This window comes from Ambystoma mexicanum, chromosome 2p (assembly GCF_040938575.1).
Source record: "Ambystoma mexicanum isolate Mex_15411 chromosome 2p, UKY_AmexF1_1, whole genome shotgun sequence".
In the NCBI taxonomy this organism is placed as follows: domain Eukaryota; kingdom Metazoa; phylum Chordata; class Amphibia; order Caudata; family Ambystomatidae; genus Ambystoma; species Ambystoma mexicanum.
This window is the reverse complement of record NC_090923.1, coordinates 60,417,263-60,438,275: the sequence shown is the minus strand read 5'-3', so window position 1 is coordinate 60,438,275 and position 21,013 is coordinate 60,417,263. Positions and strand designations below refer to the sequence as shown.

General features: G+C 44.5%; 1 protein-coding gene across 1 annotated transcript in view; it reads left to right on the top strand.

Annotated features, from left to right (window-relative positions):
• The window catches only part of CAMK1 (calcium/calmodulin dependent protein kinase I), a 483,807-nt gene that overhangs the window by 284,668 nt on the left and 178,126 nt on the right, over positions 1 to 21,013 (top strand). The window contains exon 3 of the mRNA XM_069643253.1: positions 5,855 to 5,986. Within this exon, the coding sequence (XP_069499354.1) occupies positions 5,855 to 5,986 (132 nt within the window). The remainder of the gene's footprint in view (positions 1 to 5,854; positions 5,987 to 21,013) is intronic.

Sequence of the window (21,013 nt, the reverse complement as noted above, 5' to 3'; positions counted from 1 at the left end):
CAAATCTCTTGGAATCCAGGGAGGCCCAAATAATCAACATTTCATTAATAACTTTTTAGTTATGTTTATCACACAAAAATCAGAACAAAGCTGCAACTGTCCAACTCGGGGTGATTAAAACAATGGCTGTTCATGGTCTATTGCAAGAGCATCTTTCACACTATATTCCATATTGGAATCGACTTTAACCGGGGTCTGTAAACTCTCCTGAGATTATGGACTTCAACTCCCATAATTCTCACTATTGATCATTCTGGCTAGTGCTGATGTGAGGGTGTCGTAGCACCTTGGAACGTATCTAATGCACAGAATGGAATTACCACAATAAAAGATCAGACCCGAATAACCGGACAGACTCAAAGAATGTGGCAAAGTACTAATTTATTGTCCGCTCGATAAAGTAGGGCAATCTGGTGACCATAGCAAGCCGTAGCTCACACAATCTCATCTACGTTTAGATTGCACACAGGCTATATACTTCAATGTGCATCAGCTATGACGTCATCCTACATGGCAAACAGTACAACCTATCGAGGGGAGGGATTGGTTGGGGCGGAACATATATGCCTATATTATGTATACGTTTTAGTCCATTATTGGCTGCCCCATATCTGGTAGGCACGCCTCGTACTACCTCCTAATTAGTATAATACTGATTATGAAATAATAGCAGATTGGCCTCTGCAAAATTGTATACTATTTCACTACATGGACACTCATGATTGGTTGGCATACTCTCCCAACCTTTGACATTTTGCTTGTTGGCAGCAGTTGAACAGAATGAAACCAAGATATGTCATGTCAGACCACTGCACACATTGGTCAATTAGCCTACCATCTCATTAGTTAGACCGTGAGCCAAGGCTTCTTTGTAGTTGACCTTGCTGACTGTTTTCTTCTCTGGGATTTTTGAAGGAGTCAGGGTACACCACTATCTTCATCTGAGGCTTAATGAATAGACCTTGTGTTATCTACTGACACATGGTGCAAGACACGAAAACATTTGTCCATTTCGACCCGTTATTTACTGATATTTGATTTAATTATGCTGGGTGCTATTACTCCTCTTGGTCTCTGGAGACTTGGTCATTTCATCTTACATACGCTTTTCGCATCCCTGATTGTCCAATAATTGGTACTTGCAGATATTTTTGCGTCTGCTTAATGTAAGAGAAATGTGCCCTTCGTTCATAGCTTATCCTGGTTAACTCCCCATGTACTTTCCAATTATGTCTTGCTGTGTCATCCTTGGTTTCAACAAAACAGATGTTTGTTACTCGCATGAAGCTGTTTCTGCAGCGTTTCAGATCTGCGGCCCTGGTTAGTCTCTGGTAGTTTTCGCACGATCTGACGTCTATCTTCTCATCATGGCCGCTTTACTCATGTTCTAGTTTCTGCTGCAGCACGCTTCTATGGAACTCATCTACCTTGCGTTTCTGCATATAGACATTCTTTGAGCTTCATCGTTTGTTTTCTCAGCATTGATGATTTCTTCATCTCTTTATACTTGATTACTTCGATACTTGGATTACTCCTTCATTGTTTATTCTTCTATCATTTCTCTGCGTCATCGTGTCTTCCCTTTATGACACCACTTTACTCTTGTTGGATCACACTTGCAGCTCTTCCATGTTCAATGGTGTTTGCCAATGTCCTTCAACCACGTCCGTGCTGAGGGTAGATTCGATATGGTTGTCTGAGTGCATTGCGTCTCTCATATCTCCGTTGCAGTATTGGGATTCTTCCTGCTTTGCTTCTAGTATCAGAGATGAAGTGTGAGAAATCAGAAGATGTCTCACCCACAAAGTCCCCGGGAGCTTGATGACGTCATCTGCTCCTCTACAGGAAATGTTGCTTGAAACATCTGTAATGCCAAAGGTTTCAACTCCCATCTCTTTCAGAACTGTAGCATTTTCTGGTTATGGGAGAAGCAGCTAAACATTGAAGGAAAGGTTGTAGATGATGGATAATACTATTTATAAACTTGAGCTCTTTTCTAGAGCTTATTGTAACAGAAGCAAAACAGAAGAGTCTGAAGGAGACGGTTACCTTTAAACACTATAGGGACTATTGGATAGCCTTCGAATGCACTGCCCTGTTGGTTTGAAGCTACCAGGAGGAAGAGGAGCAGGGCAATTATGTGATCATAGTATAGCCTCGCTGTAGAAATAGGTGTAATATTAATTATGGCTTGGCCCGCCCTGGCGAGTCATATTTTTCATTTTGTGTATTAGATGTTGTGTTAACGCCACATTTAGGGCAGAAACTGTTGTGCACAGGTGTACATATAGGAGGGAGGTGGGATGTGAGGAGGTACACGCCACCTGTGGATGGTGTTTGGATATGTATTCATCCATTAATTATCCATGGCTAAGGTAATTCATATCATTCACACCTGCTAATAAAACATACTCTCCCTGACCAAAACAAATCCTCATGGAATCCCTCTGAGCAAGCTCTCTCATGCCCTAATATTAAACTCGGGCTTTTATGGAGCTGCTACCATTATTTCTAAGCCGCCTTCTGAAAGGTAACACAATTGCAGTTATAAACTTGCTCTTGGTGTAATTAAATATTCCTTAACCACGTATGGTCCCTAATAATTGTGAAACCAGATATGTAGTTGTCTGCAGACCTGAGAAATGTCTGTCTTGGGTTGATTGGACTGTGTATCAAGTAGCATTGCCCTGTAAAACAAAGGTGCAATTTCCTAATTTGCATACCCACAATGCCTTTCAGATGTGGCTCTGAACTGGAGGTGTACTTCCAGCAATGGTTGCTAGGAGGCATTGTGGCATGTGTGACTTGGCTCAAATGGAATATGTCACATAGATTCAGTGAAAAAACTTTAAACCGACATTATGGTTAAGTTGCACTAATAGAAACCTATGAAATTCAATGAATAAACGTTGTTAAAGGGATGTTATGGTTACAAGTAAAACAAAAGATACCCATACATTCACCAATTATGGTATGCTGAGTAACCAGAACTCACACCACCACTGTGCACTGCTATGGCTAACACCCAGAACATCAAAGATAACATCACAACTGTCCGTTTTTTCATTGAATTTCATGGGTTTTTACCAGTCCATGCTAATTTCCGACAACTTACTAATATCATACTTACCCCAATATAGCAACTTTTTATACAATTTACAAAATTTTACATTAAAACTCTGCCACTTTCCACCTTCTAGCATAACTTTTAGGACTTCAATAAACTTTTTGCACTGTCTGTGTCCATCGACGTTGGCAAACGTCTGACGTCATCGCAAACATTTCAGCCAGTGTCATGCGATGCACGCGTGGCATGTGTTCACAAACTCATCTGCTCTTCGCGATTGGGTTCATGCTTTGGAACAGTTTGGAACTGCTTTTTCTACTGATCTAGGAACTTTCAAACTCAAAATAATCCCCTTGCACAGATTTAAAATGGCATCTGCTATTGCCATTCCTCCTCCCCAAGAGCCAACACCACCACCACCAGCTGGAGGACCTACACAACAGAACGTGCAGTACTTCCAAAGTCAATGAAGAGGACCAAGAAGATGAGGTAGAGGATGTGCCTACCTCTAGCACCAAGAGAGAATCATGGGGGTGGCAGTTCTTTACCACTTTTGGGAATGTACCTAAGGCTGAAGCTATCAAAGTGAAACGCACTGAGTGCCAGTCATGGAAACCTGGCCAGTACTCCTACGGAGCACCTCCATGCGCCACCACACCAAATCCAACCACTGCAATGCTCTCCAAAAGGCTGTTCCTTACTTAGGAAGTAGTAGGCTTTTCTCCTCCACCTCCTCTTTCTCAACCAATGCTGTAACCGCACAGCCTACCTCTGTGGGACACAGAATCCCACCAGCTACCTTGCAAGCAATAAGAGACTGTTGATCTATATCTTTCCAAGACAACAGTCCTCTGTATATACTGCAACACATCACTCTGCAGGGGGAGCAATTTTGAAGTGCTTTTGAAGCTGTATTCAAGGAGCATGAGAAACACTGCCCCCTACCTCAGATCTAACGCATGCGCAGCATCTTCTCCTGTCCACCTGCCCCTCCATATGAGTGCTTGGTGCCCCTTCCCTCGTTTCCCTCCCCATCTTAGTTTCTAACATCTTCTGCAAAAAAAATTATAATCACAAAACAGCAAAAGAAAGGTTCCTTTTTAGGAAACGCCTTTGAGCTAAAAAATAGCACTGAAAATTAAATCTTATAGACGCCATCTACTTTACATTTCTCAGTAAAGTACGAAGACTCAATAAGATTTTCCAACATTTCCATTAGCATTTTCTGTTATGCTAATGGAAATAATGTGGCATTCATCCCCAGTTCCAGGGACTGGAACTGGGGAGAACGGCCCGACAGCACAACTTATCGGCCCGAGCCAAGTGAGGGCAGATAGCGAGGTCTCCGAACTGTTAGCCCCGTTCCAGCCACTGCAATGGGGGTGGTGGGGAGAGGACATTAGCACCCCGAGTTGCCAAAGCGGTAACCTGTGGTGAAATGGAGAAAAATAACTTTTCTTCCTACACTGGTACGCTGTAGGAAGGAAAATCATTCCCCAAGATGGCCACCATAGAAAGGGAAGGTGGAGCATCACACAGAGCCCCTCTTCCCTCTCCATGGTGGCCTGCAGAAGGCGAAGAGGGAACCCTGTGACCATATTACCACAAGCACATTTTATTTCCCTTTCAAACCTATCCCATTTTTCAATAACCTTACCAAATAGCCAGTCCCAGGTGGACATGGCCACTTTAACCCCATTGGTCATCCCTCGTGGTCATGGCCAGTAACCAGATTGTCTTGGTCATGACCTTATGCCATGATCCGGACAATCTGGCCACTGCCCATATATATTCACGCAAACAACTTTTGTTAAAGTTTAGTTGAGGCGCCCAAATTTATAGTAACAAACCCCCTGAAATTCAGTGCATTTGGGAAGTCATGACTGGCTTAACTGGTCGCGCTCCTGTTGATGTCCCCCATAATGCCATTTTGTATCATTGTGCTCATGCGCTTTGCAACGGCAACGTGACGAGTGAAGCCGGTCATGACTTCCCAAATGCGCTGAATTTCAGTTTTCATTTTGCAGATCTATGGATAAATTGCATCTATATCAATAATAGCACAGGTCCGTGACTCTCGGTGAGGTGTCCATCGAAGCAATACTGGGTACTTTGCCCTAAAAGAGAGACAGTGCATTGCTATTCCCCACAGCTATTCCCCACACTGTGAACCAAACCCTACCTCTGCTCTGCAAGAGCTCATAATAACTCGGACCCCTGCACGGCCCGTCCAACCCTTTGGAAGCACTGGCCATGAGGGAATTGCATTTCTTTTAAATGATGTTCTTATGTCGTGTATCATGGCGGTTTCTGGCCTCTAATCACGGGACGGGTATCGAACCTGCGCTTCGGCGCAGCCTTGTTTCCAAGACGATCATGTTGGCCCTGAGCTATCCTCCTGGCCCTGATTTGCCTACTGTTGCATTCCACCTAAAAACGTTCACTTCCACGCCAGTCAAACATCATGCAGATGTTCACTTCCATGCCAGTGAAATGTCATGTCGACCAACCACAGACTGCAAATGATTGTAGCTATCATTCTGTGTATAACATAGGTATTCTCCAACCATGCCATTTTTTGATTACTCTACAAATGTCTAATTTGATGCAGGCAAGATCATAAAATGATTTAACATACAAAGGTTCCCATCATACCTACAAAGGTGAGCTCCATCCTTTATAGTTGGAGGCAATAATTGTTTCAGGGCAATGCTGTTTTTGAAGTCTGTGTTTCTGGGACCATCTCTGGATATCTTGTGTGTGACATTGTGTTTTCTTTTCTCACAGAGGAGCGTTCTCAGAAGTGGTCCTTGCGGAAGAAAAGAAAACTCAAAAACTTGTGGCCATCAAGTGCATTCCAAAGAAGGCGCTGGAAGGGAAGGAGACGAGCATAGAGAATGAAATTGCAGTTCTTAGGAAGTAAGTGCAAGGGAGTCGAAATGTTCGGCGTTCACATGTTTTGCATTCTATGTCGACACCCGTGGTCTTTTGCACACCAAGATGATAGAATAATTTAAACATGCAACTTCTTAGACTTCAAAATATTTAATAACACTCCGTATTGTTCACATTCTTTTTATTCTGCACTTTTTGCAATATTTGGCCATCCTGCAGAAGGCTGGTCGTGGGCTATTTCTCAGTCGAAACATTATCAACATTATGACTTTATAATCTTGTAAACAGAGCCATTGCACTGCCTCCATAATGGTTGCTGAAGGGCGAATTACTGGTACCATTCTCTGGACCCCCGAGAGTAATACAGCTAATGTACTGTCAAAATATTTGATAGCAAGCTCACTTTAGCGCATGATCAATTTAATCTTTTCAGTACTACTGGTCCTCGAACTGGCCACATGCATGTAAACTGTTTTTTTACATTTATCCTCTTTTTCTATCCCCATTCTCCTTGATCTATCCTCTGCCGTTGAAAGTCAACAATGCCATCCTGCTCAATCGTCTCTGGGACAACCTGGCAATCTCTGGTGAGGCTCTGGCCTGGTTGACCTCCTTTCTCACTGATCAACCCTCTCGGGTCAAGCTGGGGTCTTTCCTCTCCATCTCTCTACTCATGGTTTTCCCCAGGGGTCTAACCTCTCTCCCTGGCTCTTCAACCACTACCTGGCACCACTTGCCCACTGCATTGCTACTTTCTGCTCCAATTTTCAATGGTATGCGGATGACACTCTCTTTCAGGCTCCCCTCAGCCACCTCTGCTTCTTCTCTCATACCAGACTGTCTGGCCGCAATACAGGAATGGTGTGCCGCCAATGAATTCTGCCCCAATGCCAGTAAAACCGAGATCCTCCTCATCGGGACACCTGCTCCCTCCTTTCCTTTCCCCTCTCTCTCTGGCTGCACACTCTGGGCCCTTTTCCTGCTCCTTCCTGTGAGGCTAAGAACCTTGGTGTCCTCTTCGACTCCACCCTCTCCTTCTCGCCTCGCATCTCTGACGTCTCTAAGATGTCAAACTTTTAGCTGCACCTCCTCAGAGGTATGCTTCCTTTTCTCCCTTTCCCCTAGAAGCTCACTGTCTCCAGAGCTCTGGTCCTCTCTAAGCTGGACTATTGCAACAGCCTCTTTCTAAATCGTGCTGCCTTTACTCTTCGACCTTTATAACTTATACAGAACAGGACTGTGAGATTGTCATTGACCTCAAGGCCAGGGATCATATTGCTCCAGCTCTGAAATCTCTTCACTGGCTCCCAGTGGCTACAGCGATCAACTTCACGACCCTTTGCATTGTCCACAAGGCTTTCAGGGGCCCGGGACCGCTCTATCTTCAACTTTCCCCTCCAAAACATCTCCTTTCTCTAGCTCTCCGGTCATCCTCCTACAACTCCCTGAGGGTCAGACACTTCTCCAAGCAGAGAGTTGGGGACAGATCTCCTTGGCTGGGCCCTCCCTCTCTCAAACTTGAGTAGAATCACCTCCAGTTCTAGAAGCAACTCTAGACCTTCCTTTTTGCTTCTGCTTTCTCGCTTTCTCTCTTCCTCTCCCCTGTTGATTCACCCGCCTGCTCCACGCACTGTTCACCTGCTCACCCTGTGAACTCTGGCCCAGGCTCCTGCATGTCCAGTTGCCCTCGCACTGCCTCCGGGCTCCACAGCACTTAGGGGGTCTGTGTCTGCAACCCTACAGCCCCTTCTCTCTGCACTTATGAGCCTCCCGCTGGCTGCACTTGTGAGTCAACTGCAAGTCCCCCTTCCGCTCCCCCCTGGCACTTCTCCCCTTCTCTCTTCCCCTGCACATGCACAATCTGAATGACACAAGGCCTAGTAAGATCATTTTGTCCTCCCTTGTTCCCCCCTCTTTGTCTTGTCACGCCTAGAAACGCTTGTGTGCAGGTGTTATAAATGCCACATCATATCATATATCCTATTTGGGGCTTTGCAAAATGTATAAAATGTGAAAGGCTTCAGGGAACTGAAGCTCGTTCGAGTATTCAGAAAATGTGCATTCTTGAGTCACTGAATAACATCCTAAAAAGAACATCTGTTATTTTGATGAAACTTGAAGAGGGAAGCCACAAATCTAGGGCACACAAGGGGAGCTCTAAGGTGACACGCTATTGTGAGGACAGTCCGCATTGCCAGTTCTCTTCCTCCCACGCTCTTGATGTCTTAGATGGAGTTGCACAATCCACAAATGCTGGTATCTCGGAGCAAAGTCCATCCTTCCATGCCACGCTCTTGATGTCTTTTAGTTTACTGATAAGCTAGTGGCTATCGATAGTGGGAATCTCGGCTGATAAGCAAATGCAGCTTTCCACCAATCAAGGCTCGTCTTCCGATCAGCTCCAGTACCCTCACTGTTTCGCTGACGCATCAGAATCACCATTGCTCTGTGAGAAAAGCACGGCCATCTTGGAAGTCCGCTGCTGCTGTCATTAAATGTGCTAGCGGTCCAGAGGAGCACTTTTTGAGAACTGGAAATTGAAAGATATTGTATGAATGGGCTTCTTTTTTATGAATAAGCAGAATCAATAAACTTGCCTAGTCTTCGAAAATGCGGCTTCCTGTGTTATAGATATGTTAAGATATAAAAGGGCAGTGAATGTGGGCGTGCTTAGACTGTAGCCACATAATCTCTCTTTAGCCATCTCATTTGCTGCTGCTGCGGACAATACCAGTTCCTGATTGGTTGCATCCTGATTTAGCAGCATAGTAGGGGATGGATTTTAACTCTTTAACTTCTGCCATGGGTTTTTGAGGCAAGATCAGCTGCATACCATCCAAAACATTTCCATGGTTTGGGAGCTGCTCGGCATGTGATGATTTTGGCCAATCAGGAGGCCAGAATGTTAAGTACACTCTGATTGGTTGAAGTCGGCAAATCGGAGTGTGCAGAACATTCCAGCCTCCAGATTAGTCAAAATGTACACAGGCCAAGTTAGCCGCCTTCTCTGACTGGGCAGGAAAGAGAAGTGTTGGAAGAGAAGAGGATGGGCCTCCACCTGTAAATCCATACCATGGATGGTGGCGGGAGAATGGTGGATTTCCCACCCCTTGCACCATCCACCTCGACAGTGCTAGGTTCAGACCATCCACTCATCCATAGTTAACAAGGTCCCGGCAAAAGGCTATTAGCACCTCGAGAGCCTTGGATGCCATTGTTGTGTTTGGAATGATACCCTACTGCCCTGCGGATGTAGAAGCAACACCGAAAGATGGCCACTAGGAAAAAGGAGGAGCGAGTAGCTCGAAGTCCACTGGAAATTGTATGATCATTGATGCTGATGACCTCACAGGAAGTGATGTCACGTGAACGCCATTCTTGAATTTATTACATGAATTTACATTGCTGATGAAAATTGATATTTTGCGTCACCAACATTCTATGTCAGCTAGGATGCTTCCAGCTGTGCAGCCATTGGAGCCTCCGAGTACAGCATGGGGACTCTGTATTGTTACTTTGTGGGCTTGCGATACACACGCAGGGTTTCGGCCATACTGATAGATGTACATGTCTCGCTGAATACGACTGATATTGTTGGGATAGTGGTGTTATAAAGGGTTCCCCATTGGTACATAGCATTCGGATGGGAATAGACCCGGCTTTCCCGGACACCGCCATTTCCCTGCAGTCTCTAAGCACTTGGGCTCTGTCTCCAGGCATTTCACACCAGGAACTTGTTAACATCTGGATCTCTTTACTGTCCCGTCTAGGCCTGCTTTTATTTATGAACTATGTTTATAGGGATATCGTTTGTACTCTTATCTGCAATTGACTGTGTAATGCACTACCCTTACACAACCTGTTTTCTCTACTCATCACTCCTGTGCCGTGTGGTTTCTCCCTTTATGGAGTTTTGAAAGGCTTGTTTTTGATTTGTGCTACACAAAAAAAAACCTGTAAATTAGCAAATAATTCAACATAATGCACAACAAGTCATATTTCACAGCTCCTGGGGGCAATAAATACTAGCCTGGATACATATATGATCGTACTCTGAACATGGAGCACAAGAGGGTAGTATACTTCAGTAGGAACTCTGGCAAAACGCAACCTACAGAATCATTGTTATTATGGTGTTTACTAATAGTAATGCACAGAGCGTGCTACTATTGGCAGGTAATGTAACGGATGAATGAATGTAAATGCTACGCAGCCAAAACATAGTTGCTGACTTCAGCGGAATATATTCCTCTGCCTAATTTTCATGAACGACTCCTTGCAAGAACTTTCGATTAGTAAGGTTGCTTAAATATTTAAACACAAGCCATAAAATCAATATGAGAAAAAAGGAAAGAAATGGTGAATAGAAAGGATTCTGAAGCACCTAAAGAAGGGGTATGTCGAACTTGATAATCCAAAGTGTTATCCGTGATTCATATTTCAATCTTATCCCGATTTAGTAGGCATCATTTCATCATTTCTCATTCAAATATTTCACCATTTATCTCATATGTCGACACTCCATGTCAGTTTGTCTTGTGTTAATTTGTCCCTTGTTTAGTTTATGAAATCATGTTGTCCTCTTTATCTGCATGTGAGTTTATGGTTAGCGGAGTATGTTTCGGCACTGCAGGTAGTTCTGGAGCCTTCATCAGGACATGTACGGACGAGCTTGGAATCTGTATTAAAAGCAATTGTTAGTATTCTGTTTGAAGACCATATAAAAACGTTCAAGAATACCACTGAAGAGAAATATTTTTTTTGTATTAGTTCTATTCCTAAGACATAGTGATTGTTTGTAGAATGTCCTGTAATCCGTAGTATAGGACGACATTCCCAATAGTGATTGGTAAATTCCTAATCTGTCACTTGATGCATGTAAAAACACTTCTACTGGGTCTTTCTAGAGCAACGTGGATCTGTGTACAAACAATGAAATTATTTTTTTATGTATTGAGGGCGTGAAACCTTGCCATACAGCAGTCTATCCCAACAATATAACATATGAGAGGACTTAACCCAGGTGGATAAATTCAAGTAACAAGTTCAGAACTAGGGAATTTCGAGGAGTATGTCCTCTTGTGTGCAAGTATCAGTGGGTAGGCAATAATTGGGGACTGTGCGTGAATCGATAGTTATTATCTTTTGCCTATGTATAAGTCAGTGTTTTTAGGTAGAGTCAATGCATCAATTGGAAGTTGCCTAGGAAATGAGACATTTACAGGCATTAATTGAGTATATTTGAATGAGCAGTCATTAACTGTAATTCAAGCACTGCACTATCCTGTCAATCGTTCGTCCAAATAGGCATGCCATTTTGTACATGCAATCAAGTTTCATGATGCTTACAGCAAGTACGTACCTTCGCAAAGTGGATATCTTATTAGTCCAGGGCTGAGTTGCAGTAACTTGCAACTATACAAGGTGCATTTTGCAGGATATTAACGATAAGAGTAAAACAAATGGACCCTGGTAAAAATATGCATTCTTCCAATCTAATTTTGCACCAGGGAAGGTTTTCCTGGTGATAATACCATCATGAAAATTACACTTGCATGGTGCAAAGTTTCTGTAATGAGCCCCTTGGTGTTTTTAGAGCTCTACACATGTAGCCAGGCTACTACTACCTTAGAGCGTTTTGTTAGAGCTTAATGTCAATTACATTAGTTTCATGGGTCCATTTACTTGTGTTGAGTGTTTTGTAAGGCACTATATGCAGAAAGGTTCTACTTCAGAGCTCCGAAAAGGTGGCCCTATAGGGAGATGGGGAATTAATGGAGTTACAGGTGATGGTTGTGCTGTGTATGGTAGGAGCGGAGCAAGGGAGGGTAAGAGGGTCAGTCGCCCCTCATGGGTCCTCCCTGGTGCTCAGTCCACCCCACCATGCCTCCCACAGGGCTGGTGCTCAGTTAGGGCTGGTACTGACTGACCGTCACCCTTCATATTAAAAAGAAGACATGAATGGCTGCCAACATGTGTTGGGCAGCGTGCCACTCGCATGGTTGCTGTGGAAACCACCTTGGCATTGCTGCACATGAGGTGCCTGCGCCATCCAGGCATTCAAGTCCTTATGGGTTGCCCCAGTGCTGCATGCCTGAATTTGTCCAGTGTCCTGCCTGGCTGTGCCCCCTCATCCCCCGAAGAGGAGACCTAAGGTGTGTGTGTTTTGTGATTATGTAAAGTATGTATGCTTGCATGTGTGCTTGAATGTAATGTATTGTGTGTGCGCAGGACTAGTTGAGTGAGTTTGTAGCTGTGTGTATATTTATATATTTGCATGTTAAGCTAGATCAGTGTGTCTGTGCGTGTCTTTGTTCATAAGTGTGAGCGCATTTGTTTGTACCATCGCTACAAGGAATTTACAGTGACCAACCAAATGGGTCGAGACTGCTGGCACAGCTAGGTTGCGGCAGCAGCTTCATGCATAAGATTTACACTGACCATTACTGCCACAGCTAGGTTTTGGCAGCGGATTCATGCATGTGATTTACACTGACCATTACTGCCACAGCTAGGTTGTGGCAGCGGCTTCATCCATATTGATTTACACTGACCATCACTGGCACAGCTAGGGTGTGGCAATTTGGTTTACACTGACCATCACTGGCATAGCTAGTTTGTGGCAGCGTATTCATGCATGCGATTTACACGGACCGTCACTGGCATAGCTAGGTTGTGGCAGCGGCTTCATGCATGAGATTTACAATGACCATCACTGGCATAGCTAGGTTGTGGCAGCAGATTCATGCATGTGTTACGCTCACCTGGACCCCACAGGGGTGTCGATCGGACCCGGACAGCTGCGGTCTCCGTGATGTGTAGTGCAGAGATGACTGTCTGGACTGGCCCGCCTAGTCTTGTCTGCTGGACCCGAAGAAGTATTTTCCTGTAAGTGGAGACAGGGATTAGCCACCTGTGGGTTTTAGCGATGGCCTCCCAACTGTTCTCGCTCTCCCCCACTAATCACCTCCGATATCCCCTTAGTAACCTCACCTTATGTTTGTAAAAGATGAGCTCTCCATCCTGCGTGTCTTGCAGGGGCGCATAGATACCAGTTACTTCACTAGTTTGAAGGCGTTGGGAGAGTTCCGGTAAGCATTGACTCTGAAGTCCCAGGCGGGATTGGTAAGTATCAAGTTCAAAGAGTTCAATGTGCCCAATGTTCACTCTTGTCCCCTTCCTTCCTTAAGTTGCAACTGAGTTTGTGAGAAGGTCTCGTAGCTGCTGCTGGCGTTCAGATAAGAGTCTGTGTTACCCAACGCTGTCCGGTAACTATTGCATGCGTTAACGTGTTGTTTTTCTCCCTCTTTACAGATGCGGCATATGAAGATATGGAGAATAATACCGCCGGTGGTAAATCAGGTAAGTCTATGGTGGTAAGAGGTATTTGTTGATTCCCTTGGCTCACCTTGTTGTTCTTGTGCCCCTAGGTGCCGGAGTACGGCGAAAGAAATGATGCAGACCGTGCCGGATCAAAAGATGCTGTGAGAACTGGTGAGTATGGCGCCGTGCTGGAGCTGGCGAAGCGACGCGTGCAGGACTGATGTACTTTCCAGGTCAGGAGATGAAATGGATCCGGAATCAGGTGAGGAATTTGAAACAAGTTAGTTTTCTAACCTTGTCCTTTTCTTCCTCTTTATTCTAGGAGCTCCGGAATTGAGGCGGGCGTGGCAGAAGACTGGATGCTGGCTGCAGGCACGGTGAGGGTCACGCTGCTGGATGCAGAATAACACGAAGCATGTGTTGCTGGTCGGGTGTGGTTTAAATAGCCTCCAAAGTTGTCCCAGGAAAGAAGTTCCCCAGGACCACACCCGAGTAAAAAATAGTCCCTGTAGTAAAATAGTCCCATCCAGGCCTCACGTTGGCTTGGATTTATTTGTAGCATGGTCTGCATGAGGTAAGTAATGGCTGAGCCTGGCGCCTATGGCGCCAGGAGTGAACCCAGACAGCCCCTAGCTGGGGCTGCTGGGGTTTTTGTAAATGTCTGGATGCCTGCTCCCGGGGCTGATGGGCTTGATCCGGATGCTCGGGGGTAGGCATCATGACAGCATGTGATTTACACTGACCATTACTGGCACAGCTAGGTTGTGCAGCGAATTCATGCATGCGATTTACAGTGACCATCACTGGCAGAGAAAGGCTGTGGCCATAGACTCATGCAAGGGGATTAGTGACCTTCACTGGCATAGATGGGTTGTGGCAGCGGCTTCATCCATGTGATTTACGGTGACCTTCACTGGCATAGATGGGTTGCTGCCCAGTATTTATTCCTAGATGGGCATTAACACCTGATGTCCATCTTTTTGCATTAACAAGCCCAAGCCTCTGATAAAAAAAGAAAACACATTGTTTAATAATATCTATTATTCTGATTAGTTCATATTTAACTTTACACAAAAGAAAAGCAAAAACATTTCATGAAATAGAATACAAAATACAGTGAATCCATAAAATTCATTCATAGAGTTCATTGAAATGTTCTTAGATTATCCGGTCTGTAAAGCAATTTTGTACGGTACAATTCAGATCAATTCAGGTCGGTTCCTCTTCCTACGTTCCCATATATCGGACATGAATTTAAATTATGTTAATGGAACAGAAATATTGATTATTTTTACAATTCGCTTGTTACATTTGTTGCTGCAGCCATATATAAAATACATATTTTGAAGATAACTTAACTCTCGTTACGGATACTTCATCCTGAAATAATTACCTTGTCAGGCAACTGTGGTGGTAATACTTTCTTCACCGGTAGCCAAACCCGATATAAGGCAATTTGCGTTTGAAAAAAAAAAATAGCTCAAAAAATGTACAGTCATTAGTCGGGACATAGCGATCAAGGGTCACTTGCAATGTTGAGTGTAACTCGGTGCAGTCATTAGGTTAAAGGTTGCAAGATGTCACCTCCCGTGATGCTTTTGGGTCATAGGCGTGTGCTGTCACTTCCTCTACTTTACAAGGTGGGTGCATGGACATCTCACTCGAGAGCCCGGCCTCCCACGCCACTGGAAGAAAGAGTTTAGGTCCAATAAGATAATGCTGTGAAACAAAGCGGTCACCTCCGCTTCTGGAACATTCTGTCCATGTTGATAATCGCATCCTTGTTCGGTTTTGCCAACCCAGACGCCTTCCAAGACTTGTTACTTCAATTGGCAGACGTAAGCGAGGCCCGCGAGCTAAGCACGCTAAGCACCTGTGCTCAGCCTGTAAGCACTTTTGAACATTTACACAACAGAGTGCTAAATGGAAGAGTAGAACCTAGTGAAACCGCCTTGATTCTATAATTCTGTTCTCCGTTTTGTAACAACTGTGAATGCCTCCTGCAAAATGTGCTTTGCAGGCAGCATTTACAATGGATTATTATGGAATCTGCCTGCTTTTAGTAGGTGCTAATTGGACCCGGATCTCGTAGGAATCAATTTGTTTTGCAATGCCAGCATAAAACTAATTGTGCTTTGAAGAGGTACTAGGTAAACACAGCGGAAATGTTAATTTAGCTTCTAACCCCTATTCCACATTCAATAGCGTGCAGACGTAAATTGAGGTGTAAACGCATCACATCCTTGCATTTACGCCTTGCTATACCGCTCCACCTCACCATCGAGAGAGCTTAATAACAGGTTAACTTGACCAGGATTACTTGTTAAGGAACCACAATTCCACCACAACCTATGTCGACACAGGAAAGCCAAAATGTGTATATGTAATCCTAATATTTTCAGGCGGAATGGTGGGCGCACAAGTCACACGGATGACTTCCGTCACAAAACCAGGCGAAGACAAATCTCCTTACCAGCAGCTGAAGAGGAGTTAATCTGAGGTATCCGTGTACCTTCCCATCGTGGGTTGCAGTTACCCGCTCTGTTAAGAGGATACCAGGGAGCTCTAGGGTCAAAATAAGTCTAGAATCTGTTTATCAGCTAAGATATGCAGGTCTATGTTGGGTGCTAGAATTGCATGCAGTACCCTCTGGGACCACTACACACAATTAGGACTACAGGTGTAAGCAAAACCAACCTTTGCTATAAGTCTGTACCACACAGTATTTGATAGCGAGCTGAGCAGCCAGGCTTATCTCAAGAGTGAATGTGAGCAGTACAAGTAATTACAGAGTACTTTCAATCACAGTGGTTCAAGTAGACACTTTCTTGGTAAAAACACTTATTAATTAATTTCACAATCATTTTGAAAACATTTCACTAGAAGGAGGCCCTTATTATATACAAATACACTTCAATACCAAACTCTAAGATTTTGAGACAGTTTGAGCTCCCCTGAAATAGGAGCAAAGTGGCAGTTCGGTTACTTCGAAGTGAGCAAAAGGAATAAAGTAAGTAGAATAGATCCCATATTCTTGATAGACAGTGCAAATAGTTTCAGTTCACCAGAAGAGTTCAATTTAAGTCAATAGGCCAGGCCAAAGTCAATGGGCTAGTGTTCTGGATAGGAAAGAGCAGCTATGGTATCAAACGGAAAGGTCTTTGCAAAAGTTCTCAGAAGTAGTTTGGGCGAAAAAGAATCCTATGTCGGGTCACACGCTGATTAGGACTGCAAGTTGGGAAAGTTTCACGAACTTTCACTGCGAGAGTGGCGTTCTCTCAATCGGGTTGGCACGGTTCCTTAGTATGAAGAGAAAAATGCAGCTGAAGTCGTTGGTTCCTGGCAGTTCCTGCAGATCTCGATGTTCCTGAGCCTCAGTCGTGGGGACCAGAAGTAGGATTTCGGGGGCAGGTGGGGACAGGGGAATAGGAGACTCCTGCACTGCATGGGATCATCGAAAAAGCAAACAAGATGGAGTCACTTCAGTTCCAGTAGCTGTAGCTTCAAGCGCACAAGCTGGTATCCCTCTCCCTAGTTGATCCTAATCAGCCTTGAGAATGGTGTCCAGGTGGCCTACGAGTTGATTGGTCCCACCAACTCAAAGGGAGAAGTCGTCCTTGAAGGGGCTCCTCTGTCGAGATTAACTTGGCAATACGGACCTGCAGCAGGGCTTCACTGGGCAAACCAACGGTCCAGGAGTTGCAGCAGCCGTCATCTTCCAGCTCTTCTTCGGTTCTTTTGTTCCAGTGGTCGACTCTGCTTTCCAGTCCAAGAGACTCGCCTTTTAAACAGTTCTCTCCCTTTCATTCCAGACTAGCTGCCACTCACCCAGCAGGGTGTCTGTCTCCTAGGAGACTAAGCACAGGGAGTTTCAGGCACCTCCCTCACTTCCTGCCCACCCCAGACACTCGGGCGCCAAAGGCGGTCTTCAGTCCTGAAGCCCGGCAAAGGCACACAAACAAAGGGACCAAACCTTGTTTGGCGCTCAGACAAACACTAGAAGAGCAGGACCTTTCCAAAAAGAATTGGCGAAAAAAGAAGACCGGGACTTGTTCAAACAAAGGGGCTTAAGGCGTCATCTTGAAAAACATGGCTCTCGTGATTTTTAGCTACCGGTGTTCGTGGTTGGGAAAAATCATGGTAGTTTGTTGTAAAACCACTGCCACCAGCCTTTTCAGTAGGAAAGGGTAGCATTTGACTGCTAAATGAGTAAAAGATTCCAAAAGCAAGAACGGTGGCGACGCACAGTTAAAACTCTGTGCTAGAAACACCCGGAATGTATGGTCACTTCTGGGGGAGGCAAAAGGAAGCAGAAGAACCCCGATGATTAACCCCATAGGTGCTCATGAATGGGTAACCTTTCTCGAGAATCGGAATGGCACTGAGCCTATTCCTGTTACTGGGAAGAGCTGCATCCAGCAAATTGTCCCCCCCCCCCGGCCCCTCTGTTAGTAGTTACAATGGATGACCTCCTTACTAAAATCAGTAAATTAAAATCATCCCGGGCTCCGGGCCCCAGCGGTTTGTCCAATGCGGTTATAAAAAATATCCCCCAATTCTGGGCGAGCCTTATGAAAATTCTGCTTGAGAAAGTGTTGGCTGAGGGTAGGATCCCTGAGACATGGCAAGCTGCCATTCTTATACCAGTCTTTAAAAAAGGCAATAAAACAGACCCCAGTAATTGCCATTTACTTTCTGTGCTCGACAGTACGGGCAAAATGTTTGTCTCCTTACTATTAACAGAGCTACAAGTATGGGCGGACAAAGCCAGGGTTTTAGACCATTTTCCGAGCGGCTTTAGGGGAGGGTATTCCACCTCACACAAACTGCTTATAATGGACTCCTTAAGGAGCAAAGCAAGGCAATCCAACAGCCCCCCACTTTACGCCTTATATATTGACTTTAGGGCGGCATTCGATTCAGTCAACAGAGGAATATTATGGCACACGTAAAAGCATGTTGTGCCCGCATTGCCTAATTCACTACCTGGAGCTTCTTCACACTAACACCACTGTCCAGGTTTGATTGGACAATCGAGGCCGTATGATTCAGTCAATCACACAGTTGAGAGGAGTGAAGCTGGGGTGCGTCACAGCTCCTCTGCTCTACAACCTATTTGTTTCAGATATTCCAGAACATCTTCAGGGAACTCGCAATTGCCCACCCAAAATAGGCACGCACCACTGTGTGATCTTGGCCTATGCGGACGATCTTGTGATATTGGATCACACTTTTAGTGGGATACTTATATCTGCAGAAAGGATCTGGCAATATGCAGAGGCTAATGAGCTGGTTATTAATCCTAACAAGATCAAATTAATTCTATATACATCGGGTATGAGTGCACGACCTTGCATGCATCTAGGAATAGTGGAAAAAAAGTACCCTCACTCCTATAAATATCTTGGAGTGGAATTAGACAGCAAAGGGAATTATCTTCTGTGCATGCAAGTCCGTAAAGTTAAGGCGGCGCAATTAACAGCTATGATATATAAGTTTACGCGTGACCAGATCTGGGGAGCGCGCCAACTCTATATACAATGCTTTGTCCCTATGGTAATTTACGGCTTGGAATCCCTGATAAATATGAATCTAGGATGGCTGCAAATTTTAGAGGGAAAATTCTGGAGGTGCCTTTTGGGACTCCCGCAATGTAGACTTATCGCCATCCTGAGATTGGAGTTGGGGATTATTTCCATTAAGGCAATTAAGTTGCGGAAAAGAGAACGGAGTTATATATCAAAATCCAGAATAACCCCCTATTGGTATGCGTAAAGGAAGATCTGGGAGTAGGTAAGCAAACCAAACTCGAGAAAGGCATGGAAACATTGTGTGAATCGATATGCTGGATTCCTCGGTGGGGTCAAGAAAATGAATGCATATTTTACCATCTACATGAATGCCTTAATTTGTGGGATTGGCAGAGCAATTTTGAACACCTAGCGAGCTTAAACTATAAATTCATGACATTTGTTATGTACACATTTAAAAAGGCCCAAATGTATTTAAATCTTTGCCCCTCAGCAGCTCTGAGGCGATTCACTTTGTTGATGCACATGAAGCATTTACCTACATTAGAGACCATTGGATCGGAACAATCACTCCCTGAATCAGAAAGGCACTGTGAATATGTGGGAATCAAGCTGAGCCAGAAACGGCAAGACTCATCAACTCAATGCCTGAAAATGAATATTGGCTACAGCAAAACTTTTGGGGAATTTGTACTGTCTTGAATACATTGGGGATAATAAGTTTTGGCACCCGTGCATTAATACACTCAATCCCCGGCTGCATTTAGCCCTTTTTAGAATACGGTCTGAAGAAGAAAAAATGATCACCAAAGGGGTAGTAAGTGTATCCCCCACTTCCCCTGAGATGGCTGTAATCGTCGATTCATGAAAAGAAATACAAACTCTGACATTTGGACAATTTGGTTGTGAGTGGTACTGCATATTGGATTTGACCTTGTTCGTGATTGCAATTGATCTGATCCGTAGGGTTCTGTTTCCTTTAATGTTATAAAATCTGAATGACATTGAAATGTGATGTGATGTATGAATTGAGATTGTTATTTATTGTATGATTACGTTTTATACCATTGTCTTAGGTAATCATGATTTGTTTGAATGTGTAAAGGTTTATTTGTTTAAAACTATCACATTAAATAAATATGGGTATTTAGACTCGGGGGGATACTATGTAACCCCGCCAGCACTCCATTGTAAGATGGTGTGTGCTGGGTCTATGAATTTGGAAAGACTGATGAAGTCCCTTTCACTTTACATTCTCTGGGAAGCAGTCGTTTATCCCATAGAAGGTATCTAAACCTTTGGGAAGTCTAAAAAGGCATCCCTGTGTCACTGCACTCAGGGTGCTGTGTAACACACATGGAAAGATGCCTATGGAATTATCTTAAAACTCCATAATCAAAATAAACGCAGAAAACTAACAGAATTAGTCCAGAGTCCCAATGGTCCACAAAAGAGCTGGGGGGGGGGATCTCGAAGGTAGAGAGGAATTGGCACATTTACGACAATTATTCCGAGTGTGGTGGTCCGGAAACAAGGGTGCCGGTAAGATGACCACCACACTACGAGTCTGCCTGCAGGGGCTGTAGTGCCCGGCAGGTCTGACCCTTGCCGGGGGCATCTGCTCTGGTAGGCAGAGTCGTCACGGAAGCCGATGTTTCAGTCTCCCCACTCAATAGAGTCCTCGGGGACTCCACGGGAATGGGGAGTTACCGAATCTGCCGCCTGACTTCCTGCTCTGTCGGGACTTGTCATATCCCAGGGCACCAGGAAGTCAGGCGGCGGATTCAGTGTTTCGGGGTCGGTGGCAAAACGCTGGTAGGTTACTGCTGACCTCGTAATGAGGCCCTATGTAATTATTTATTTGTGGAGTGCTACATGTCTTCTAGCTGCTGCAAAGAGCTTGTTGCCATTGTACCCAGCAACATGACTTCAATGTGAAATGATGTAGCAAAACAGATATGAAATAATCTGCGAGTTTAATAAAACGGGCATTCTGCCTTAAAAAATGAAGGGGTGGGGTGAAACGAACAAATAGACGGCCAAACAAACGCTGCAATAAAAGCAAAAGCAAGATGTACCTTAAAAGGCACAAGTTCATGTTTATAATTCTGGCACAGATGCATTTGGAAAGAAAATGCATGGATTGTAATTGACCAGCATTCTCTTACAATGACAAGGTGTGGCATAGCACACAGTG